This window comes from Taudactylus pleione, unplaced genomic scaffold (assembly GCF_031769625.1).
Source record: "Taudactylus pleione unplaced genomic scaffold, aTauple2 ptg000070l, whole genome shotgun sequence".
Lineage (NCBI taxonomy): Eukaryota > Metazoa > Chordata > Amphibia > Anura > Myobatrachidae > Taudactylus > Taudactylus pleione.
In genome coordinates this window covers 9,493,593-9,520,996 of record NW_028284472.1, presented here as the reverse complement: position 1 = coordinate 9,520,996, position 27,404 = coordinate 9,493,593, and the positions used below count along the sequence as shown (strand labels likewise).

Here is a 27,404-nt window from a genome sequence, read left to right as displayed (position 1 = left end):
AGTGATCCCCTATGTTAGAGCAGCTTTTCGGGTGTACAGAGATTTTTCCCCATTTTTGACAGTACTTTTCGCCAGATCCGAATTCGCCGGGTTCCGTTTTCACTGATTTCTAATTGAATACGGGGATAAGCGGGCACGTGCGTGATACTTTTTCGCATGCAAAACCAGCGATGCTCTCGAAAAGTTCGGCATGCGAAAAGTACGGGACTTTTCGCCTGGAATTGAATCCCGCCCTATATTGTATGTATAAATCATAGCAATTAATGTGTTTTACTAAATATTGGTAAAAAGGGTTTAAAATGATGGTTCTTTGTCCACCTCCCTCACCCATGTTACACACACAGGAGGTGCACACAGACACACATATGGGACAGACATACAACCAAATGAACTTGTGTAAGGCTACATGCTAAACACTGCAAAATGAGGTACTGTACATAAACGAGCTGCATTCTTGTGTAGTCCCACTCACATGGGGCAATCTTGCAGGTCCCTATGGTGGCCAAAACCACCACGGGACAGTACAGTAGACAGTTTTTCATGGACCATGGTTTGTACTGTATTTGGATAACAGAATTTCTTTTCCTTATGAAAGACCTATATATTGTCTACCCTCTCTAGGATTTACAGAAGACATGATTGCCGTGGATCTGGTCTCAATTCTTCTGTCTGTTGTTGTCATCCTATATTTGGTCAATGTTTTTAACAATCGGAAACAGCACAAGCACAAGAATTTCCCTCCTGGACCAACACCTCTACCCATCATTGGGAATCTGCACATGATCAACAGTACAAAACCTCATAATTCATTTATAGAGGTAATAATGTACTAAATACCACGAAAAACACTTTGCTTTAAAACTTAGCAAAATCCCTCCCCCCATTAATAGGACATTTGTGGGGACCCCCACCACTCATTATATTTAGTAGGGTCTTGTCCCTCACATCTCTGCATAGAACGCTCGTGATATATTTGCTAAAGTGCGGGTTTACAAAACTGGAGATGTTGCCCATAGCAACCAATCAGATTCTACTTATAATTTATCTAGCACATTTTAAAAGATAAAAGCGAGACTCTGATTGGATGCTATGGACAACATCTCCACTTTTGTAAACCCCTCAGTGTTGCTCAGATTTCCCCATGATTGGGAAGATCTGACACTCTAGGATATCTAATAGAGCTGATTCTCTCCCAGTAAAAAAAAAGTATCATTGGAAATCTCCTTTAAAATACAGGATATGTCCATTGTTTGGCAAATATAAGACTTATTTAATGACATTGTATCTACTGTAGGTAAATAGTTATTCTAAAATATACCAATCAGGCACCAAGTGGTAGATTGACTAAAGCTTCTATAAATGAAAAGTGAGAGTGTTGCTCATAGCAACCAATCAGATGCTGTTGATCATTTTCTAGGATGCAACAGAAAAATGATTGCTAGAAATCTAATTGGTTGATATGGGCAACATCTCCTTTCATTTTTAGAAGCTTTATTCAATCTACCTCCAACTATCATTATCTGAATAGGACAGATTGTGAATTGGACGCATGTCTTTTCACAGATGCAAATAACGTGTTTAAGAAAATAGCTTATGCACAGAAGCCAATTTGTGCGGAATCGGTATACCGACGGCTGAACAGCCGGCGGTTCTCATTCCGATGCCAAAAGAACGGTCAGCTACAATCCGACTGGGGCTGGTAAGTAGCTTAACCCTACCCTGTCCACCCCCTCCTTACCATAACCCTCTCTTCATGGTGCCTATCCCTAAAACTCCTGGGCTGGTGCCTAAACCTAAGTCCCCCTATGGGGTGCCTAAACCTTACCCTCCCTTGCCCTGCGGCTGACGCTAACCTGTCCCCACTTACTTTCGTTCGGGATAACGGCTGTCAAAATTTCGGCATGGGGCTAAAGATAGGCATTGGGCTTCTCTTGTCGGGGTTCCAATGGCCGTCATCCCAGCCAGGGCTGCCATCAGAAAATATGGGGCCCAGGACAAGCAAAATAGGCAGGGCCCCAACCCCAAACACTTACCTTAGTTACCTCACTCCTCCTTCTGTTCTGGCTGCTCCTCAGTCCTCCTCTCTCATTCAGCGGTGCGGCGTGCTGTCATAGGGATATTAGTCAGAGACATAACTAGGGTAAATGGCAGTCAGGGCAAATGGCGCCCTAAGAAAAATGGTGCCCCTTGAACACTGCGCCCACCCGGCATGTAGTAGGACCTACTGTACTACATACACACTGTGATCACTAACTGTCTGTAGTTAGTCCCGTGGGACCCAGACTTTTTATATGGCCTTGCTACCATATAGGGGTAAAAATTAGGGATGTGCAGGCTCGGTTCTACTCGGTTCCGTTCGTTTTTTTTTACCGAATCTTATTGGCTATCCAAAACTAAAAATACATGTTATAGTATGTAAGTGCAACACTGACTGCCTTACTATACAGAGAGTAAGAGCTCTGCAGCTCACGCTATGCAATGAATGATAGTGTGGCAGCAAACCAAAAAGCAGCTGTCTCATATAGATATGATCCTATGCTGCCTGTTGAATGCCCACTGGCAGCAGGTATAAATGCAGAATTTCTTGCCAGGGAATTGCTAAATGTTAGATTTCGCTATAAAGGAGAAAAGTAAAACACTTTTCACAGACAATATCAGTATATTTAATCATATATTTCCAATATATTTATAATGCCCCCCCTGTCTGTATTATTTTTCTGGTGCCCCCTGTCTGTATTTTCTTAGAATGCCCCCTGACTGTATTTTTCTTTTAGTGTACCACTGTCTGTATTTTTATTATAGTGCCCCCCCCTTTTTTTTATTTTGCCCTTCCCCCTATTATTATTCACTTTACATACAGTAGCTCCTCACACCATGTTGTTTATTTCAATGTGCTCTGTACTCCCCCTTTTCTCCACACAAACACACACTTCCACACACAAGCACTTCCACACATACTTACACATGCACTTACACACATACATATGCACGTACACACACGTACACACATACACATGCACTTACACATGCACTTACACACATACTTACACATGCACTTACACACATACATATGCACTTACACACACACACACAGGCACTTACACACACAAACAAGCACTTCCACACATACTGAGACACACACACACATGCACTTACACACAAGCACTAATGGGGGGCATCCACTAGACGATAAAGTTGAACGATTGAACGATAATGATAAAATTGTTCGATAATCGTTCGATAATCGTTCAAACATCGTTTGAACATCGTTTGAACAACGTGCAATAACTGTTTCTAACGATGTACGATGCGCGCTCCCGCTGGTCGTTTGACCGTCTCCTCCATCGACTGAACATGCAGGTCAATTTCACTTGATTGCTTACAAATCGTTTACACATCGTTCACGCTGAACAATCAAACGATGAACCACTATCTGCCCACTATAGCTGAAAGCTCTCAATCACAGATTAAAACAACATAGTTTATTGTTAGATCTTTTGCACATTGTTCAGAGTGGAAGATCAAATTTCAGGGGAAACTTCAAGGGAAAATCGTTAAGAGGTTGGACAGGGATAAAATCGTCTAGTGGATGCCCCCCATTACACACACACACACACACACATGCACTTACATACATATACACTTCCACACACACACATGCACTTACACACACACAAACATGCACTTACACACACACTTCCACACACAAGCACTTCCACACATACTTACACATACACACATAAACAAGCACTTACACACATACTTACACACACACACACACATGCACTTACACACCTCTCCCCTACTGCCACAATGTGTACTCTGCTCCCCTCCACCTGTATGTTCCTGATAGGGCTCTCCTTCGTATCATGCTTCTCCAGGGTTCAGGACTATAGCCTACTTATGGTTCTGCCAAGTTTTCCTGTTCCTTCTGTAATCACCCGGGCCGCTCGGTTGTCGTCGTGTCATGAGCGCAACACTGCCGAGAGCTAGGTGCAGCTGTCTGGTCTGAAGATCATTGGCGTCGGCTGTTTTTAGGAAGGAGCATCGGGCTCCTGTGCAGCTTTCATCCCGCCCCTTTTTGTGCCACTGACAACAGTAGCGGGCGGCGAACACTACTAGGAGCAAGCAGGCAGGCCCCCGTAACCCCGAGTGTCCGGCATCAGTAGGAGGCGGAGCGGGAAAGTGTCCTTGGGCTGGGCCTGTCAGCTACTCACCGGAGTCACCGCTATTGTGCGTCAGCGGGGTAGGAGCGAGCAGTCCCCCAGAGTATCCCCCCCTGATGGCGGCCCTGATCCCGGCCGCCGGTAATGTAACTGCATCCCAATGTGTGCAGTTTTTGTAATGAACAATGTGTTCCCAAACATCATTCACTACTGTCGACCTAAAATAAACAAAATTCATCAAGGAAGATTACTTTGCATACTAGTGAAAATTAATTTATGAATATGATATTAAGATATTAAAAATATTTTTTAAATAGGGAGAGAGATTAATGAATTTCACTCAGTGCTATTTTTACACATATACACTTAGCCCAACTATACTGCCCAGACTCACTGATACTGGTGTTCACTGCCCCCATCTATCTGGGAAGTGCCCACTGGCATGCCAGAATTGAAATTATGCTAGGCAAGGACAACATAGACCACAAATGCTAGATGGACTAGTAATCAACATTTGTGGGCTGCTTATAGGAAATAGGAGCCAGGGGGAGATGTACTAAGCCATGGAGAGAGATAAAGTACCAATTAATCAGCTCCTGTCATTTTCAAACACAGCCTATACAGTGACAGGTAGGAGCTGATTGGTTAGTACTTTATCTCTTTCCCAGGTTTAGTACATGTCCAACGTGATAGCTTAAAAGGGTTAAAATTTGTTCTTTTTAATGGTCTGTTGATTCTGTTCTTTCACTGTTTTTTACAGTTATCAAAGAAGTACGGCCCAGTATACAGCGCCCAGTTGGGATCAGAAAAGATGGTTGTACTGTGCGGCTATGACGCTGTGAAAGATGCTCTAATCAACCAGGCTGAGGAGTTTTCTGAAAGACCTGATACACCAGTGTTCGATAGCATGTTTAGGAGACAAGGTAACTGCTGTCTTTAGAGGTACAAATTAGAGATAAGCTGTTGGGTTTTGCTGAAAACTGAACACACCTGAACTCTGGGGTTCCAGTTCGAACAGAGGGCCTGATTCAGAGCCGGACGCTATTTGCGGACGCTCGTTCAGAAAAAGAGGCTGGCTATTTAAATTGAGCGCTCGCTCTTTGCGGTCTGTTGACGCCTCTATGTCTGAGCGAGCGTCCGAAACATGCGCTCGCTATTTTGTAAAGACGTCCCTTGGCCGCTCGCATCATACGTCATCTCCGCTATTTATTTAATTAATCGAGTACATCAAAAGGCGTATGAACTGCTTGCTACTCTTGTGGTAGCATTTTCCTACCGCAATCATGCGAACAGTTCAGGCTAAAAGACAACCAAGTGACGTGGTCGATGACACTGCTTTGTTAATTATGCACACCCTTAAAACACCCGTTTTGACCGTTTGGCACGCCTGCGTTCGGATCACCACTCCCCGTTTTCAAGCACCTTCCCCTGTTACCACCCACAAACGCCTCATCCTGTCACTCAAATTAGCAGACACTCGCTATTTTGCAAGCACACGATTTCCGACCGCACTGACTGGTTGGCGCATGCGCATTACAACCCATACACATGCGCAGATGTGCGAACATCGCTCGGAGTGAACAAGCGGCCGCTTACGAGCGGCTCTGAATCAGGCCCAGAGTGCTGGCTCAGATCACTTTTGAATTTATGTATAGAACAGAGACCCGACTCAAGTCTCTCACCGAGTACGGATCTCGGATCTAAAAAACGGAAAGTCTTGTATTTTTTGGATTGTATTTCAGCCCCTCCTTCACAATTTCTTGTGCGGTTAGGTGACCGGGAAATGACTAGTGATGAATGTTATTGATGTTAATAATACTATAGGAACCAAAACAGGTCCAAGTTACATGATTTTAGCTGCTTCTATCAATTTTTATTTTTCTAAGAAAGATAAAAATGAAAAACCAAAACACTACGATTTAGAACCAAAAACAAAACACGGGGTTCTGCAGACATCTCTATTAAAAATCATTAGAAAATATAAATAACAATTATTGTACATACAATAAACACATAAAAAAATACATTCAAGTGAAATAAGTCCTTTTCTATTAATTAAATATTACAGTCCATAATCACGTTACCTCACAGATAGTGCTGACAAATAAAACAGGTACATATTTGTAATAAAGGGATATTGGCCCTGATTCAGACCCACTCGCAAGCGGCTGTCCGCTCGCAAGTGGGTCGATGGTCTGCACTGAGCATGCGCACGACGGAGGGAGCTCCGTCGTGTGCATGCGCCAGACGCGACGAGCGAAGGAAAGTCCTTCGCTCGTTGTGTCTGATCAAAGGGGGCGTGCTGTCGATGTTGATTGACAGCACGCCCCCTTTGGTGGGCGTGCCGGGGGTGTGCCTCCCTGACGGGGGCGTTCCCAAGGGAACGCCTCCCGTCAGAAGCCGGCCCACTGACATCACTAGTGATGTCAGTGGGAGTGATTTTGGCTCTGATAGAGCCAAAATCACTCCGGGCCTTGCGGTTGAAAACCTCAACCGCAGGCTCCGGCTCGCAGTTTCGATGGTCGCGATGGTCACGACCATCGCGGCCATCAAACTGCACGCTCGTATAGGCTGTTGGTGGTGACCCACAGCTATACGAGCGTCCAGGGGGACGCTCCATAGTTATGGAGGACGGCCCTCATTCAGAGCGTGCGCTCTGCTCAGAGCGTACGGCTCTGAATAAGGGCCATAGTCAGCATCCCGACAGTCGGGATGCCGACGGTCACCATACCGACAGCGGCATCACGACTATCAGAATACTGACAGATTGCGGAGGTACAGTAAGTATTAGGGTTAGGGGAAGGGTTAGGATTGGGGGAGGGTTGGGGTTAGGCACTAGGGGGAGAGTTAGGCTTCAGGAGAGAAGAGATAGAGTTAGGCTGTGAGATGGGAGGGTTAGGGTTAGGCTGTGAGATGGGAGGGTTAGGGTTAGGCTGTGAGATGGGAGGGTTAGGGTTAGGCTGTGAGATGGGAGGGTTAGGGTTAGGCTGTGAGACAGGAGGGTTAGGGTTAGGCTGTGAGACGGGAGGGTTAGGGTTAGGCTGTGAGACGGGAGGGTTAGGGTTAGGCTGTGAGACGGGAGGGTTAGGGTTAGGCTGTGAGATGGGAGGGTTAGGGTTAGGCTGTGAGATGGGAGGGTTAGGGTTAGGCTGTGAGATGGGAGGTTAGGGTTAGGCTGTGAGACGGGAGGGTTAGGGTTAGGCTGTGAGATGGGAGGGTTAGGCTGTGAGATGGGAGGTTAGGGTTAGGCTGTGAGACGGGAGGGTTAGGGTTAGGCTGTGAGATGGGAGGGTTAGGCTGTGAGACGGGAGGGTTAGGGTTAGGCTGTGAGACGGGAGGGTTAGGGTTAGGCTGTGGGACATTGTATGCAGCAGCTGTGCGATCTTATGCTAAAGCCGCAGATGGCATTTTAAGTAAAAAGACACCCTCTGCTGGCATCTGTGATACACTGCTGTGTCCGGAGATGCAGCATTGGATCAAATTGCATCAACATCAAACATCTGGGTGACCCTCAGGTTACTCAGTGTCCCATTAAATCACACTGCCGGGACCAGTAAACCTGTATCCTAAGATGCAACTGGCTTCGGCATGCCCATAAAACGGAGCAGACACGCCCTTTTCTTGGGAAACTTCATGTCTCTGCCCCGTCAGATATTCAGGTGACTGGAGCATGAGAAAGTGGTTTATGGACTAGGACCTGTTGGTGGTGAGTGGATGGGGGAGATTGTGGTATTTAGTTGTTTGAGAGAACAGCCATTTTGGTAACGTTCACATTTCCGAATAAATATATCTCATAATAAATGCAGTGCCAGACTAAGGTCCACATGGGCCTGGAGTTGAAATTTATAAAGGGTGATATGACTAGCGCTGTGGGGGTGTGGTCAAAGTTATGGTGAGTGGTCTGCACAAGGGGTGTGGTCTGTACCTAGGGGTGTGATTAGCGCCTAGAATAAGTTCAATATCCCTCCCCTCATTGCTTTTATCAATAGTGTAATGCAAGTATCTACATATTAAAGAAGGGAAACACCGCTTATTAATGTAACGTAATATAAAAATTAAAAGGAAAATGCAATGTAAGACCCATTTACTAAAGATGCTATGGGTCACTTATGTTAGGTGACAGAGTGAAAAGTGATAAGGTGCCAGACAATCAGCTACCAACTGTCATTTTTCAAACACAGCCTGTAAGATGGCAGTTAGGAGCTGGTTGGCTGGCACAGTGGTCCTGGATAGGTGGTGGAACTCATCTCTCCTGCCGCCTACTCCCCACCCTCCCCCCCACCACACTAGTCTGACAGGCCAAAACAAGTGTGAAAACTGTTCTTTACACACAAACACTCATACCTCCCAACTGTCCCACTTCCAGCGGGAAAGTCCCGTTTTTCTGGGACTGTCCCGCCCGCGGGCCGCAGTGTCCCACCATGGGTGGGAAGTTGGGGAGAGCACAAACCGCTGCTCTGCATAGCAGAGCAGCTGGTGTGCAGGAGGAGAACAGGAGTGCAGGAGGTGTGTTCTCTTGTGTACGGACTGCCTGGGGGCTGCTCAGCATCTCGGAGACTGCTGGGCATGCCCCCAAAGTGACGAAAACGGTGGAAGCCGCAAGGCTCCACCCCGTTTTCAGAAGGATCCGCTCCTTTTACCCAAGCCACGCCCTCATTTTGGTTGCGCGCACCTTCGCTGCGTGACCTGTCCCTCCTTAACAAGTTTAAATGTTGGGAGTTATGCACACTGTTGTGTATAGGAAATGGTAAAGTGAATGGCTGGGGGCCGCCTAGGCCCCTAGAAGCTTTGGGGGCTATGACAGTGTGAAACACATTTTAGATGCTTTTTTATCACTCCTGCCATCAGCTGGGACTACAATGTTAGATCACTTAAAAAGAAAAAAAAATGTTCTATATCATTAGTGTTATTTTTCTGCCGTGCCTCTGAGTTTTTTTATGGGGTCGCCACGAACTAGTCTATGTCACTTGGATGCCTAATGTTTTTTACAACCCCTATGTATTGCCTTCGCTTTATTCTTTCCATGGGGGCCCTGCACCGCACACCCTGCACCCATAGCATACTTACCTCTCCGGGGTCCCAAGTCGGAGCTGGGGTCCTATGCTCAAAAAATGACTGGAAAATGGCCGCCGTGGCCATTTTCCCGTCGTTTGTGTGACACCCCTTTAAGGGTGTACTGATCTCTGAGTGTAGTGTTGGGGAGTTCCCTCACCGAGCAACACTATACCTGATTTGTCTTGAAAAGACTTGAATTCATCCGGTTGGTAAGTAATAGATCCAGGCAATAGGGTACTCACACAATTAGTATTTATTCCAAAAAGAATATATGCGGTAAAAGACAAATGTTCAATAACCACTTTACATTTAAACAATTACATCACAATAGACTGGAACTCTGGAATTTCGGATCCGAATACTAGAAGAAGGGTTAATCAATAGATATGCAAACGGGCAAATATCAATGTGCAATGTCAATACCAGATCAAATATGACAATTTTTTTGTGCACAAAACAAATAATAGTTTCTCGTCACTTATGCATGCAAGTAAGTGACAAGTAGGGATGTGCACCGGACCATTTTTGCCGGATTTGGATTAGGTTCTAATTCGTCGTCCGGCTTTGGATTTGGATTTGCCAAACTGCGGTGACTGGCTTTGGATTTGGATTTGGATTTTTTTACAGAAATTGACAAAAAAAGCTAAAATCAAATAAATTGGTCTTTTTTTTCTTCCTAGAGTATTATTAACCTCAATAACATTAATTTCCAGTCAATTTAGACCATATCACAGCTTATAATATTGTTTTCAACATTATTGGCCAAAGGTTGCAGTGAGCTGACTGGTTACTAAGCGACAAAGCAGCGGAACAATGACACAGACACCACAGTATAAAGCACATCTATGACACATTGCCATACAGCAGTGGCAGAAATGAAAAGTAGTGCACCCACCCAGTGGGGTACGGCCAGCAGAGTCACAGAACTTGTTTACATAGTGGGCTACGGCCCAAGGAGTCACAGTGCACAATCTTATTCACATTAGACCGCACATAGGGCCTGATTCACATTACACCATAAAGTAGTGTCTCTTATTTATGTTACGACACACAGTAGTGCCCCTTTTACACAATGCCCACAGTAGTGCCCCTTTTACACAATGCCCATAGTAGTGGTGTCCCTTACACAATGTCCCCTATGCAGTCCCCTTAGTAGTAGGGTCCCCTATACAGTGCCCCCCAGTAGAATGCCCCCCAGTAGTATGCCCCCCATTAGCAGGCCCCCCCGTAGTATGCCCCCCATTAGCATGCCACCCTGTAGTATGCACCCCATTAGCAGGCCCTCCCAGTAGTATGCCCCCCATTAGCATGCCCCCCAGTAGTATGCCCCCCATTAGCAGCCCCCCCAGTAGTATGGCCCCCCAGTAGTATGGCCCCCCCAGTAGTAGGCTGCCCCAGTAGCAGGCCGCCCCCAGTAGTAGGCTGTCCCAGTAGTAACCCCCCTGTAGTATGCCCCCCCCAGTAGTATAGCCCCCCCAGTAGTAGCCCCCCTAGTAGAAGGCCCCCCCAGTAGCAGGCCCCCCCAGTAATATGCCCCCCCAGTAGTATGGCCCCCCCAGTAGCAAGCCCCTCAGTAGTATGGCCCCCCCAGTAGCAGACCCCCTCCTAGTAGCAGACCCACCCCAGTAGTATAGCCCCCCCAGTAGCAGACCCCCCTCAGTAGTATGGCCGCCCCACACCCCCAGTAGCAGACCCCCCCAGTAGCAGACCCCCCCCAGTAGCGCCCTCGGCCCTTACACAAGTAAAACAAAAATATATAAAAACTTACCTGATTCCCCGCTCCCGCGCCGTCCACTCTGCTGTCACGCGCTGAGGAGGGAGCCGGAAGACGGAGCTCATGTGTGAGCTCCAGCCGGCTCCCTCCGTGCAGCAGCCAATGAGAGTCTGTGTGACTCTCATTGGCTGCTGTAACAAACACACAGCTGACGCTGGCGGCTGTGTGTTTGTGTCTGTGTAGGGCAGACCGCTATCACAGCAGTCTGCCCTACACTCGAGGAGCCCTGATGTCAGATTCCCCCTTAAAAAGTGGGAGGCACATATAGAAACCGTTGTAATTCCTACACCGTTCACCTGATTTGGATGTAATTACCCTCAAATAAAATCTGAAAGTCTGCAGTTAAAGCATATCTTGTTTGTTTCATTTCAAAGCCATTGTGGTGGTGAATAGAGGCCAAAATATGAAAATTCTGTCAATGTCCCAATATTTATGCACCTGAGTGTATATGGCACTACTAAGTAAATTCTAATACTAGAGTGTTTAGTACGATTCCATAGAATGTACAGCCACATTTCGGGCAGCTTTGTGCCTTTCCTCTAAATTGAGAGGCACACAGCTGCCCAAAACGTCGCTGTATATATATTAGGGGTGTGCACCGGCCACTTTTCGTGTTTTGTGTTTTGGTTTTGGATCTGGATCTTTCTTCGTGTTTTGGATCTGGATTGGTTTTGCCAAAACCACCCTTCCGTGTTTTGGGTTCTGGGTTTTGTGTTTTGGATCTGTATTTTTTTGAAAAAAAGCATAAAAACAGCTAAAATCACAGAATTTGTAGGTTTTTCTGCTCCTATGCTATTATTAACCTCAATAACCTTAATTTCCACTCATTTCCAGTCTATTCTGAACACCTCACACCTCACAATAGTGTTTTTATGTCCAAAAGGTTGCACCGAGGTAGCTGGATGACTATGCTAAGCGACACGAGTGGGCGGCACAAACACGTGACCCATCTAGGAGTGACACTGCAGTGGCAGGCAGGATGGCAGTTAGAAAAACTAGGCCCCAAACTGTACATAATGCAAAGAAAAAAAGAGGTGCAAGATGGAATTGTCCTTGGGCCCTCCCACCCACCCTTATGTTGTATAAACAGGACATGCACACTTTAACAAATCAATCATTTCAGCGCCAGGGTCTGCCACACAACTGTGGCTGAAATTATTGGTTCGTTTGGGCCCCCACAAAACAAGCTGGCAATTAATGTGTCCCTGCACAAACTGGCTCTACGGAGGCAAGATGTCATCCTCATCCTCCTCATCCACCGATTCCTCACCCTCTTCAGTGTGTACATCCTCATCCTCACAAAGTATTAACTCGTCCCCACTTGAATCCACCACCACAGGTCCCTCTGTACCTTCTGGAGGCTGGTCTCCCTGGAAGAGCTGATAATTCATTTTGATGAACATCATCTTCTCCACATTCTGTGGAAGCAACCTCCTACGCCTTTCGCTGACAAGGTTCCCGGCTGCACTAAACACTCTTTCGGAGTACACACTGGAGGGGGGGCAACTCAGGTAAAATAGAGCCAGTTTGTACAGGGGCCTCCAAATTGCCTCTTTTTCCTGCCAGTACAGGTATGGACTGTCTGACATGCCTACTTGGATGCTGTCACCGATGTAATCCTCCACCATTCTGTCAATGGTGACAGTATCATATGCAGTGACAGTAGACATGTCAGAAATTGTTGCCAGGTCCTTCAGTCCGGACCAGATGTCCAAACTTGTGCCTGCCTGCCCTGCATCACCGCCAGCGGGTTGCTTAGGATACCTAAGTTTTTTCCTGGCAGCCCCAGTTGCGGGAGAAAATGAAGAAGGAGCCGTTGACGTGTCACGTTCCGCTTCAGCTGACAGTGTGTTCACCAGCAGGTCTTTGCACCTCTGCAGGCTTGTGTCGGCCGGAAAGAGAGACACCACATAGGCTTTAAACCTAGGATCGAGCACGGTGGCCAAAATGTAGTGGTCTGATTTCAACAGATTGACCACCCTGGAATCCTGGCAAAGCGAATGAAGGGCTTCATCCACAAGTCCCACATGCCGAGCGGAATCGCTCCGTCTTAGCTCCTCCTTCACTTTCTCCAGCTGCTTCTGCAAAAGCCTGATGAGGGGAATGACCTGACTCAAGCTGGCAGTGTCTGAACTGACTTCACGTGTGGCAAGTTCGAAGGGCTGAAGAACCTTGCACAACACGGAAATCATTCTCCACTGCGCTTGAGTCAGGTGCATACCCCCTCCTTTGCCTATGTCATAGGTGGATGTATAGGCTTGTATGGCCTTTTGCTGCTCCTCCATCCTCTGAAGCATATAGAGGGTTGAGTTCCACCGCGTCACAACCTCTTGCTTCAGGTGATGGCGGGGCAGGTTCAAGAGTGTTTGCTGGCGCTCCAGTCTTCGGCACGCAGTCGCTGAATGGCGAAAGTGGCCAGAAATTTTTCGGGCCACCCAAAGCGTCTCCTGCACGCCCCTGTCGCTTTTCAGAAAATTCTGCACCACCAAGTTTATTGTGTGAGCAAAACATGGGACGTGCTGGAATTTGCCCAGATGTAATGCCCGCACAATATTGGTGGCGTTGTCAGATATCACAAATCCCCAGGAGAGTCTAAGTGGGGTAAGCCACTGGGCGATGATTTCCCTCAGTTTCTCTAAGAGGTTGTCGGCGGTGTGCCTCTTACTGAAACCGGTGATACACAGCGTAGCCTGCCTTGTAACGAGCTGGCGTTTCTGAGATGCTGCTACTGGTGACGCTGCTGCTGTTGCTGCGTAAGGTGATACATCTACCCAGTGGGCTGTCACAGTCATATAGTCCTTAGTCTGCCCTGTTCCACTTGTCCACATGTCCGTGGTTAAGTGGACATTGTGTACAACGGCATTTTTCAGGACACTGAGGACACTTTTTCTGACGTTTCTGTACAGTCTCGGTATCGCCTGCCTAGTGAAGTGGAATCTAGACGGGATTTGGAACCGGGGACACACTACCTCCATCAATTGTCTAAATCCCACTGCACTAATGGCGGATACCGGACGCACGTCTAACACCAACATAGCAGTCAAGGCCTCAGTTATACGTTTTGCTTCAGGATGACTGCTGTCGTACTTCATCCTCCTCGCTAAGGACTGTTGGAGGGTCAATTGTTTAGTAAAAGTAGTGGTGTTCCTACTTCCTCTCTGGGATGATGAACGACTCCCAGCAGCAGCAGCAACAGCAGCAGCGGCAGCAGTAGGCGTAGCAATGCAGGATCCTCCGGAGGAATCCCGGATAGGAGAGTCAGTCATGCCAGTGATATGGCCTGCAGGACTACTTCCGATCCTGACTAAGGAGGAAATTGACGAGGAGGGAGTTGACGGTGTGGTTTGCAGGCGCTTGGATACAACAGGACAACGGGATTTAGGTGTCCCTGGACTGCTTACGGTCTGAGCCAAAGTTTCTGAACTTGACAGTAACTTTTTATGAACGCGCTGCAGGTGCCGTATAAGGGAGGATGTTCCTAGGTGGTTGACGTCCCTACCCCTACTTATTTCACCTTTACATATGGTACATATGGCAAGACAGTTGTTGTCCGGATTTGGATAGAAATATTGCCAGACCAAAGAGGTGGAATGTTTGGTCTTCTGCCCAGGCATGACCGTGATGGGCTTTTTCATCCCACGGACAACAACTGTCTCCCCCGGAGCCTGATTTAAACAAACCACATCACCATCAGAATCCTCCTCGCCAACTTCCTCCTCAGCGCCAGCTACACCAGTATCCTCATCCTGTTGTACTTCAACAGTGACATCTTCAATTTGCATATCAGCAAGTGGACTGTGGGTGCTCCTTTCAGCACTTGCAGGGGGCGTGCAAATGGTGGAAAGAGCCACCTCTTCCCGTCCAGTGCTGGGAAGGTCAGGCATCGCAACCACCACCACACTTGGACTCTCTTTGGGGATTTGTGATATCTTCTTAGAAAGCACAGTTCTTCGCTGTGCTTTTGCCAGCTTAACTCTTTTGATTTTTTTAGTGGGAGGAGTGCTTCCATCGTCATGTGAAGCTGAACCACTAGTCATGAACATACTAGGGATCGACCTTAGCCGTTCCTTGCCACTCCGTGTCGTAAATGGCATATTGGCAAGTTTACGTTTCTCTTCAGCTGATTTAAATGTCTTTTTCAAGGTCATTTTCCTGAACTTTGCCATTTGGGATTGTATGTGCCCTCTACTATGACATTGGGCATCGGCCTTGGCAGACGACGTTGATGGCATGTTATCGTCTATGTCATGACTAGTGGCAGCAGCTTCAGCACTAGGAGGAAGTGGTTCTTGATCTTTCTCTATTTTATTTTTATCGGAGAAAGTTTGGTCCTCCATTTATGTTATATCGATTTGATATATACGTGCGGCTAAACACAGAAAATAAATTTTTTTTTGGTTCGGACTGGAGTGTACTTTGTGGGTTACAGCACCCTTTAACGGTCAAGCCAGCCGGCCCTTTACTTATGACACAGGCGCACTCTTGGCACTACTTTGTTGATGCACGTGCGGCTACTGCGCACACAATTCACAAACACAGAAAATAATTTTTTTTTGGTTTGGACTGGAGTGTACTTTGGGGGATACAGCACCCTTTAACGGTCAAGCCAGCCGGCCCTTTACTTATGACACAGGCGCACGCTTGGCACTACTTTGTTGATGCACGTGCGGCTACTGCGCACACAATTCACAAACACAGAAAATAATTTTTTTTTGGTTTGGACTGGAGTGTACTTTCGGGGGTTACAGCACCCTTTAACGGTCAAGCCAGCCGGCCCTTTACTTATGACACAGGCGCACGCTTGGCACTACTTTGTTGATGCACGTGCGGCTACTGCGCACACAATTCACAAACACAGAAAATAATTTTTTTTTAGGTTTGGACTGGAGTGTACTTTCGGGGGTTACAGCACCCTTAACGGTCAAGCCAGCCGGCCCTTTACTTATGACACAGGCGCACGCTTGGCACTACTTTGTTGATGCACGTGCGGCTACTGCGCACACAATTCACAAACACAGAAAATATTTTTTTTTTTGGTTTGGACTGGAGTGTACTTTCGGGGGTTACAGCACCCTTAACGGTCAAGCCAGCCGGCCCTTTACTTATGACACAGGCGCACGCTTGGCACTACTTTGTTGATGCACGTGCGGCTACTGCGCACACAATTCACAAACACAGAAAATAATTTTTTTTTTGGTTTGGACTGGAGTGTACTTTCGGGAGTTACAGCACCCTTAACGGTCAAGCCAGCCGGCCCTTTACTTATGACACAGGCGCACGCTTGGCACTACTTTGTTGATGCACGTGCGGCTACTGCGCACACAATTCACAAACACAGAAAATAATTTTTTTTTGGTTTGGACTGGAGTGTACTTTCAGGGGTTACAGCACCCTTTAACGGTCAAGCCAGCCGGCCCTTTACTTATGACACAGGCGCACGCTTGGCACTACTTTGTTGATGCACGTGCGGCTACTGCGCACACAATTCACATACACAGAAAATAATTTTTTTTTGGTTTGGACTGGAGTGTACTTTCGGGGGTTACAGCACCCTTTAACGGTCAAGCCAGCCGGCCCTTTACTTATGACACAGGCGCACTCTTGGCACTACTTTGTTGATGCACGTGCGGCTACTGCGCACACAATTCACAAACACAGAAAATAATTTTTTTTTAGGTTTGGACTGGAGTGTACTTTCGGGGGTTACAGCACCCTTAACGGTCAAGCCAGCCGGCCCTTTACTTATGACACAGGCGCATGCTTGGCACTACTTTGTTGATGCACGTGCGGCTACTGCGCACACAATTCACAAACACAGAAAATAATTTTTTTTTGGTTTGGACTGGAGTGTACTTTCGGGGGTTACAGCACCCTTAACGGTCAAGCCAGCCGGCCCTTTACTTATGACACAGGCGCACGCTTGGCACTACTTTGTTGATGCACGTGCGGCTACTGCGCACACAATTCACAAACACAGAAAATAATTTTTTTTTTGGTTTGGACTGGAGTGTACTTTCGGGGGTTACAGCACCCTTAACGGTCAAGCCAGCCGGCCCTTTACTTATGACACAGGCGCACGCTTGGCACTACTTTGTTGATGCACGTGCGGCTACTGCGCACACAATTCACAAACACAGAAAATAATTTTTTTTTAGGTTTGGACTGGAGTGTACTTTCGGGGGTTACAGCACCCTTTAACGGTCAAGCCAGCCGGCCCTTTACTTATGACACAGGGGCACTCTTGGCACTACTTTGTTGATGCACGTGCGGCTACTGCGCACACAATTCACAAACACAGAAAATAATTTTTTTTTAGGTTTGGACTGGAGTGTACTTTCGGGGGTTACAGCACCCTTAACGGTCAAGCCAGCCGGCCCTTTACTTATGACACAGGCGCACGCTTGGCACTACTTTGTTGATGCACGTGCGGCTACTGCGCACACAATTCACAAACACAGAAAATAATTTTTTTTTGGTTTGGACTGGAGTGTACTTTCGGGGGTTACAGCACCCTTTAACGGTCAAGCCAGCCGGCCCTTTACTTATGACACAGGCGCACGCTTGGCACTACTTTGTTGATGCACGTGCGGCTACTGCGCACACAATTCACAAACACAGAAAATAATTTTTTTTTAGGTTTGGACTGGAGTGTACTTTCGGGGGTTACAGCACCCTTAACGGTCAAGCCAGCCGGCCCTTTACTTATGACACAGGCGCACGCTTGGCACTACTTTGTTGATGCACGTGCGGCTACTGCGCACACAATTCACAAACACAGAAAATAATTTTTTTTTTGGTTTGGACTGGAGTGTACTTTCGGGGGTTACAGCACCCTTAACGGTCAAGCCAGCCGGCCCTTTACTTATGACACAGGCGCACGCTTGGCACTACTTTGTTGATGCACGTGCGGCTACTGCGCACACAATTCACAAACACAGAAAATATATTATTTTTTTAGCACTTGGGGGGAGCACCCCTGATGGACAGAGCACCCCCTGGACAACACTACAGCACCCCTTTAGGACTGGGACACTGCACAGGACTTTGGAACTGACTGCACAACACAGTCCAGCCAGCCCCTATGGACTTTGAAGTAGTGGACACAGCCCCTATTAACAACAGCAGCACAGCACAACACAGCCAGCCCCTATGGACTTTGAAGTAGTGGACAACAGCAGCACTACACTACACTACACTACACAGCACTAACTCCCACCCTCCCTCTTCACTGTCCACAGCCGAGTGAGAAAATGGCGCCGACGCGGGTACCTTATATAGGATCCAAAACCCGCGAGACTCGGAAGGCGGGATGATGACGTTTTGCCTCGATGTCAGATCCGAGTCAGGCGGGAAAAGTCGAGCCTGACTCGGATCGGACTCGGATCGGGGGGGCTCGGGGGGGTTCGGATTTCAGAAATCCGAACCCGCTCACCCCTAATATATATATATATATATAGATATATATATATCTATATATATATATATATCACAGATTTTATATATATATATAATTGCACAAACACAAATGAATATATACATATTTACTGTCTATGTATATATATATATATATATATATGCACATATATTAAACAATATAATTGCTAAAATCTTTCATTGCGAGGATCATACCTTTTTACCAGAGGCCCAGCACTGAGATTCAGGCTGCACCATTAGCAGCAGCCAGCAGGTCATCTCGGTCATCAGTAACAGCCCTGTCACAATCACAATGGCGGCCTTCACAGAGCTGAGGATTTCCTTTTCCACTGTCGTGTGGCGCCGCGGGTAACGATAGATCCCCTTCCGTAGATGTACAATAACGTCATCTGCCAGTGTCCAACGTCATTGCCTACCATCCAAGTGGGCATAGAGGGGAATATATCCTTGTGGCGAGTGAAGCGATCCACTGCGCCCGCTGCGTGGCGAGCGAAGCAAGCCCACAAGGGGCCAACTTTCTTATTTTCCTGCAAAGTGTGGGCAGAAACCTCCACTTCCACTCTCACTCACGTCACTTCCAGGTACAGTTACTGAAGGGGTTTATACTCTTCCGTGGTGCCGCTATGTGAATTCACACAGTGCAGAGAAGGCACAGAGAGAAACTGTGCGGCGCGGGGGCGGCTTATGAAGCCTTCTACTGTGCTGCCAATGCCATTGGTAAGAGTATTATGCCCAGTAAGCAAGGTGTTCGATCCTTCGGCGGGAGTGTCATCTCAGAGGTGAGGGGGGGTGTTGCGGCTCCAGTGGGCGGGATGTCAAGTAGTCGCTGGCGGGCAGGAAAAATACTTTTCCTGTTTCCAGCAGCACACAGGAGGTCCTTTGGGCTACTGGCCTATTTTAATTGGGGGCCTGGAGCAGTAGCTACACCCACCCCATTGTTAATCCGGCCATGAATAAGTGTATGTACAATAGTGCAATGCATTGACTATATTCATCCTATTCAGGTGTTATCTTTGCTCATGGAGACAACTGGAAAGTGATGAGACGATTTACTCTTTCAACTCTGCGAGATTACGGAATGGGGAGGAAGAGCATAGAGAGCAAGATTAACGATGAATGTGAATTTTTAATGCAGACATTCAGATCCTATAAAGGTGAGTGTTTGCTCTTTTATTCACAGCAATTGTTATAATAACACAGATTACACTATTACCATCTTGTTAGTATTAAAAAATATATATATATATATATGTACAGTATGTGTATATACTGTATATACACATATATATATATATATTTTTATATATATATATATTAGGGGTGAGCAGGTTTGGATTTCTGAAATCCGAACCCCCCCGAGCCCCCACTATCCGAGTCCGATCCGAGTCAGGCTATACAAACTATACATAATGCAAAGAAAAAAAAGAGGTGCAAGATGGAATTGTCCTTATGTTGTATAAACAGGACATGCACACTTTAACAAACCAAACATTTCAGCGCCAGGGTCTGCCACACAACTGTGGCTGAAATGATTGGTTCGTTTGGGCCCCCACAAAACAAGCTGGCAATTAATCTGTCCCTGCACAAACTGGCTCTACGGAGGCAAGATGTCATCCTCATCCTCCTCATCCACCGATTCCTCACCCTCTTCAGTGTGTACATCCTCATCCTCACAGAGTATTAATTCGTCCCTGCTGGAACCACAGGTCCCTCTGTACGTTCTGGAGGCTGGTCTCCCTGGAAGAGTTGATAATTCATTTTATGAACATCATCTTCTCCACATTTTGTGGAAGCAACCTCCTACGCCTTTCGCTGACAAGGTTCCCGGCTGCACTAAACACTCTTTCGGAGTACACACTGGAGGGGGGGCAACTCAGGTAAAATAGAGCCAGTTTGTACAGGGACCTCCAAATTGCTTCTTTTTCCTGCCAGTACAGGTACGGACTGTCTGACATGCCTACTTGGATGCTGTCACCGATGTAATCCTTTAACAGACAGACGCACACTTGTCGCTGCTGCTTTGAGGATGCAAGTGCGGCTACAGCCCACACAATTCACAAAGACAGAAAAAAAAAAAGAATATTTTTATTGTTTGTGGAGCGCACTTTGAGGGTTACACCACCCTTTAACAGACAGACGCACGCTTGTCGCTGCTGCTTTGAGGATGCAAGTGCGGCTACAGCCCACACAATTCACAAAGACAGAAAAAAGAAGAAGAATATTTTTATTGTTTGTGTAGCACACTTTGAGGGTGTCACCACCCTTTAACAGACAGACGCACGCTTGTCGCTGCTGCTTTAAGGATGCAGGTGCGGCTACAGCCCACACATTTCACAAAGACCGAAAAAAAAAGAACAATATTTTAATTGTTTGTGTAGCACACTTTGAGGGTGTCACCACCCTTTAACAGACAGACGCACACTTGTCGCTGCTGCTTTAAGGATGCAGGTGCGGCTACAGCCCACACAATTCACAAAGACAGAAAAAAGAAGAATATTTTTATTGTTTGTGTAGCACACTTTGAGGGTGTCACCACCCTTTAACAGACAGACGCACGCTTGTCGCTGCTGCTTTGAGGATGCAAGTGCGGCTACATCGCACACAAGTCACAAACACATTAAAATTTTTATTTTATTTTTTGGAGCACTTTGAGAGTTACAACACCCTTTAACAGACAGACGCACGCTTGTCGCTGCTGCTTTGAGGATGCAGGTGCGGCTACAGCCCACACAATTCACAAAGACAGAAAAAAAAAGAACAATATTTTAATTGTTTGTGTAGCACACTTTGAGGGTGTCACCACCCTTTAACAGACAGACGCACGCTTGTCGCTGCTGCTTTAAGGATGCAGGTGCAGCTACAGCCCACACATTTCACAAAGACAGAAAAAAAAAGAACAATATTTTAATTGTTTGTGTAGCACACTTTGAGGGTGTCACCACCCTTTAACAGACAGACGCACGCTTGTCGCTGCTGCTTTGAGGATGCTGGTGGAATCTAGACGGGATTTGGAACCGAGGACACACTACCTCCATCAATTGTCTAAATCCCACTGCACTAATGGTGGATACCGGACGCACGTCTAACACCAACATAGCAGTCAAGGCCTCAGTTATACGTTTTGCTTCAGGACGACTGCTGTCGTACTTCATCCTCATCGCTAGGGACTGTTGGAGGGTCAATTGTTTAGTAAAAGTAGTGATGTTCCTACTTCCTCTCTGGGATGATGAACAACTCCCAGCAGCAGCAACAGCACTAGGAGGAAGTGGTTCTTGATCTTTCCCTATTTTATTTTTATCGGAGAAAGTTTGGTCCTCCATTTATGTTATATTGATATATACGTGCAGCTAAAGCGCACACAAACACAGAAAATATTTTTTTATTTTTGCTGGAGAGTAGTGCACTTTGTGGGTTACACCACCCTTTAAGATATGAGCCAGCCGGCCCTTTACTTATGGGACACAGGCGCACGCTTGGCGCTGCTCCTTTGTTGATGCACGTGCAGCCACAGTGCACACAAGTCACAAACACAGAAAATATATATTTTTTTGTTTTGGAGTGTACTTTGGGGGTTACAGAACCCTTTAACGGTCAAGCCAGCCGGCCCTTTACTTATGACACAGGCGCACGCTTGGCACTACTTTGTTGATGCACGTGCGGCTACTGCGCACACAATTCACAAACACAGAAAATAATTTTTTTTTTGGTTTGGACTGGAGTGTATTTTCGAGGGTTACAGCACCCTTAACGGTCAAGCCAGCCGGCCCTTTACTTATGACACAGGCGCACGCTTGGCACTACTTTGTTGATGCACGTGCGGCTACTGCGCACACAATTCACAAACACAGAAAATAATTTTTTTTTTGGTTTGGACTGGAGTGTACTTTGGGGGTTACAGCACCCTTTAACGGTCAAGCCAGCCGGCCCTTTACTTATAACACAGGCGCACGCTTGGCACTACTTTGTTGATGCACGTGCGGCTACTGCGCACACAATTCACAAACACAGAAAATATATTATTTTTTTAGCACTTGGGGGGAGCACCCCTGATGGACAGAGCACCCCCTGGACAACACTACAGCACCCCTTTAGGACTGGGACACTGCACAGGACTTTGGAGTGGACACAGCCCCTATGGAGAACTGACTGCACAACACAGTCCAGCCAGCCCCTAAGGACTTTGAAGTAGTGGACACAGCCCCTATTAACAACAGCAGCACAGCACAACACAGCCAGCCCCTATGGACTTTGAAGTAGTGGACAACAGCAGCACTACACTACACTACACAGCCCTAACTCCCACCCTCCCTCTTCACTGTCCACAGCCGAGTGAGAAAATGGCGCCGACGCGGGTACCTTATATAGGATCCAAAACCCGCGAGACTCGGAAGGCGGGATGATGACGTTTTGCCTCGATTTCAGATCCGAGTCAGGCGGGAAAAGTCGAGCCTGACTCGGATCGGACTCGGATAGGGGGGGCTCGGGGGGGTTCGGATTTCAGAAATCCGAACCCGCTCACCCCTAGTGCAAGCATATTTTTAAGTCCCTAAAACATATATTTTTAAATTCTTCAAAAATGCACCTGCCGCAACCACCCTCATTCTAGAAAACACCTGCCGCATACATGGGGAACTTCCCTGAATCAATGTCGCTAGTTTAAAACTTTGTTCCCCAATATTTTTGTTTTCACCCCCAAAATGTAAGTACATTTTTGGGGTGTCCTGAGTATTTTTCTTCTTAACTTTATGACAGATTACTTTTAGAGGACACTCCAGAGACTGCAGACTATTTTTTTTAAGCCTGCACCCCTAAACACCAATTCTGCACTTTTTTTCGCCACGTATTACATGGTGAAAACGTATCCCCATTTTTTAACAAAGACTTTTTGCACCTGCGAAAAGTCTTTGAAATTGAATATAGGGGATAAGTGAAACAGGCGAAACTGATAACAGCTTTTTGCAGCCTAATTGAATACCCCCCATAGAGTTGTTCTGGGACAGCTTTTCTGATAGACCTGTTGTGCCGATTAAGTGACTTCTGGTTTTATGACCTGGGGGTCATAGTGAGCAAGCACGGATATTGACCAGCACATGCACAAACTGCGGGGACTGAAGAGGGGTCTAAAAGGAAGCCCATAGGTTTCTATAGGCTGTCATCTATGCATGGCTTTACCTATCGGGCAGGAGAACCGAAAAGTTACACATTCCAAAGATAACAAAGAATCCTATTCCTATTAAGGCCCGTACTCAATTTGAGGCGAAAAGTCCGGATCCGCGATACTTTTTCGCCGATGACGTAATTTTCGCCTGTTTTGCTTTTACCCCGTATTCAATTTGAAAGACTTTCCGCCTAGGCAAAAAGTCAATGCAATGTAATAGGCGAAAAAACTTTTGCCTAAGAATAGCAGGCGGAAAAAAGTGCAGAATTGGGGTTTTGGGGTGCAACGTTCCGGGAACCCCCGTGCAGCCTTCAGACAGTCCCCCAAAGGCAAACTGTGTCAAAAATGTGTTAAAAAAACACTTAACACCCCAAAAAAATCACTTTCATTTTGGGGGCGAAAAAAAAAAAGTTGGGGTACAAAGTTAAAAACTAGTGAACTTGACTCTGGGGGTTCCTCAAGTATGCCCCATGTGTTTTTTTGATTGCAGGTGCTTGCAGCAGGTGGATTTTTCACGATTTTTTCAACTTAATTTTAGCAACTTTTAAATATGCTGACCCCCATTTTCAAGTACCCCAAATTTGCTGGGATAACTTATTTTCTGGAAAAAATACTCCTGAATACTATTCTGCATCACGTATAGAAAAACGCTATTTAGCAGCTATTGAGCCCGTTTAAAAACACCAAATACCTTCAGCAAGCCAAATCAGGGGGTACCATAGGGAACCCCCATGTCAGAGCATCTTTTGGGGGGTGTCAGGCTGATTTCCCCAAATCTGACAGTACTTTCCGCCTGTTCAAGTTTTGCCGGGTCCCGTTTTCGCGTACTTTCAAATTGGATACGGGGTAAAGCGGGCACGTGCAAGATACTTTGCCGCCTACAAAACAAGCGAAGTAGGTGAAAAGTCCGGGCCGCGAAAAAATATCGCGGCTCAGCTCAACTTGAATACGGCTCTAAGTTTGCTGTGTAGCGGTTCTGCAGTATATCTTCAATACCTGCTTCAGACCTTTTTAGTACATATAGTGAACCATATGTATTGTGGCAAACAGAGCTTTTACATCATTTTTCAGTTTTATAAATCCCACCCACAGCGAGTGAAAATCTGTGGGGGAAATTCAATTAGGCATTTGCTGTACATAGAAAATCCCTGGGTTTCTTTCCAAGAGCCATTCAATTATTTAGCATTTTTCCCTCATGGTAAACCCTGTATTATTACGTGTAAATTTGTATATTCTGCGCAAAGTGCTGGAATCTATTGGATCTCCCTGTGCGGTAAATGAAGAGTTTGCATGTTAACGTGGATTTTTAACTTGCAGCTCCTGAGATTATGAGGAAAAATCCACCCTCTGGGGCTTAGCGCGCAGGGTTCCTGCAGCTTATTGAATAATGCAGCACATTCCTGCCCCTTATTGAATTTTCCTTGTGTCTCCGAAATAGAAGGGAACATGAGGAAAGCAACATCCCTAACTGACAAAACGATTGATTCAAAAAAGTGTTATTTGTCGAAATTAAACAAAAAAAATTAGTTTGCAAAAAGGTTTAGCAGGTGGTATACTGATTTATTCTCTAATAAAGTGGTGCAGATGCCTAGAGGTCGGTATAAAGCAACTCCTTACAGTTAAACTGAAAAAAACTTGCTTGCAATACACCAAAATATACAAGAACCAGTGATTGGTGGAAAGAAGGTTATGTTTTCTAAAGAAACCCATTTTTTTGGTCCAATTGTACAGTAAAAGTTTGTTGGAATGCCTAGCTGTGGATAGAGGGTCTCATTCAGACCCGCTCGCGAGCGCAGGATGCTCGCAAGTGGGTCGATGGTACCCAAATGCGCATGTGCACGATGGAGGGAGCTGGTCACTCGATGGTGAGTGACAGCACGCCCCCTTTGGTTGGCGTGCCGGGGGCGTGGCTGCCAGACGGAGGCGTTCCCATGGGAACGCCTACCGTCTGGGTCCGGCCCCACTGACATCACTAGTGATGTCAGTGGGAGTGATTTTGGCTCTGATAGAGCCAAAATCACTCCTGGGCTTGCAGCAACGAGACCCTACCGCAGGGTCTCGTCGCAAGCCCGATGGTCGTGATGGTCTTGACCATCGCGACCATCATCATGGACGCTCGCATAAGCTTTGGGTGGTAACACACAGCTATGCGAGCGTCCAAGAGGCTGCTCCAAGTTTAGGTAGGAGGGCCCTGATTCAGAGCGAGCACTCTGGTCAGAGCGTTCGGCTCTGAATCAGGCCCATAGCCTGGGACTACTGTGAGAACAGTGGCAGACCAGACTCAGGTGTTTCATGGTATCACAGCCCGATTTGAAGGCTGGGCTTACACATGATTGCTACCAGTTATATTTTGCTGCTGCCTGCCTTGACCTCAGTTTATAATCTCAAGTATGTTAACAGTCTGGCCCGACCATTGTACCTGACAATTCTAATCATTTTATATTGATTGTCTTACGTCCAATTTGAAAACATTTTCTTTGTAGCTCAACATACAGTACAGAAGATTATGCTTTTGAGGGCATATGTAACTATTTTGTTTAGTGTATTCTGTGTTAAAGAGGATTTTTGTAAAGTAAACGAACCCAAAAATTAAATGGATTTGTTACCTTTAAACTAAATGATTATAAACATGGGCTGTACTTTAAGTGTAGGTGATGTGTACATACAGTAACATAACCACATGCACATGCTAGTTTGTCACCAGAACAAAGCATGAGTAAAATGGGCAAAAATACTGTTAGTGTCCACTTTTTCTTTGAATAATTTACACCCATTTTATGTTTACTTTTTCACTAGCCCCTAAAAAATGAACATACCCGCATGCAACTTTACTACATATCAGAGCCACAGACTTAAGGCCCTGATTCAGAGCCGGATGCTCTGACAGAGCGCTCGCTCTGAATCAGGGCCGGCCTTCTTGTTTTTTAGAGCGGCCTCCTGGCCGCTCGCATAGCTGTGGGTGACCACCCACAGCTATAGCGAGTGGCCAGGAAGATGGTCACGATGGTCAAGACTATCACGACCATCGGGCTTACGACGAGACCCTTGTGGTAGGGTCTCGTGGCCGCAAGCCCCAGAGAGATTTCGGCTCTCACAGAGCCGGAATCTCTCCCACTGACATCACTTGTGATGTCAGTGGGGCCGCCCCCAAATGGAGGCGTTCACATGGGAACGCCTCCGTTTGGGCAGCCACTCCCTCGGCCCGCCCACCAAAGGGGGCGTGGTGTCACTCAACATCGACAGCACGCCCCCTTTGGTATGAGACCCGGAGCGACGGTTTGCCCGTCGCTATCCGGGTCTCGCGCATGCGCACGACGGAGCCAGCTCCGTCGTGTGCATGCGCACTGGGCCACCATCGTCCCGCTTGCAAGCGAGTCTGAATCAGACCGTAAGAGCATTAAGGTTGGAATTCAATTAGTTGCAAGGTTTGCCGAGCAGAGAAAGCTCTGGGTTTCATGCCTGGAGCCATTCAACCAATCTGCATTTTTCCCACATAGTAAAAAATGGGTTAGTGTGCATTATCCCATAGATTCTGCTGAAAGTGCTGGAATCTATGGGTTTTCCTGTGCATTAAAATGCAGAGTCTGCATTTATCACAGATTTTTTTCCTTGCAGCTCCTGAGTAAAAATCCACTAATCTGGGGCTTGGTGAACGGGGTTCCTGCAGCTAATTGAATGGGACAGCACGGTAAACCCTGCACCTGATTGCATTCCCCCCCATAAGAACTGAATACCACTGCTGCAGACTAACATCCCAAAGTGTTATTAATAAAGTGGAAAAATGATCAAATAAGGAAACTCCTCCAAAAGAGAAGAA

General features: G+C 46.6%; 1 protein-coding gene across 2 annotated transcripts in view; it reads left to right on the top strand.

The window, feature by feature from the left end:
* Positions 1-629: 629 nt before the first annotated feature.
* Positions 630-27,404, top strand: part of LOC148533756 (cytochrome P450 2K1-like) — a 45,334-nt gene continuing 18,559 nt past the window's right edge. Inside the window, exons 1-3 of one of the 2 annotated variants that reach the window (XM_088467340.1) lie at positions 630-818; positions 4,927-5,089; positions 19,434-19,583. In XM_088467340.1, the coding sequence (XP_088323466.1) occupies positions 636-818; positions 4,927-5,089; positions 19,434-19,583 (496 nt within the window). In that variant the 5' untranslated portion in view covers positions 630-635. The remainder of the gene's footprint in view (positions 819-4,926; positions 5,090-19,433; positions 19,584-27,404) is intronic. The other variant, XM_088467339.1, reaches the window with a different exon arrangement.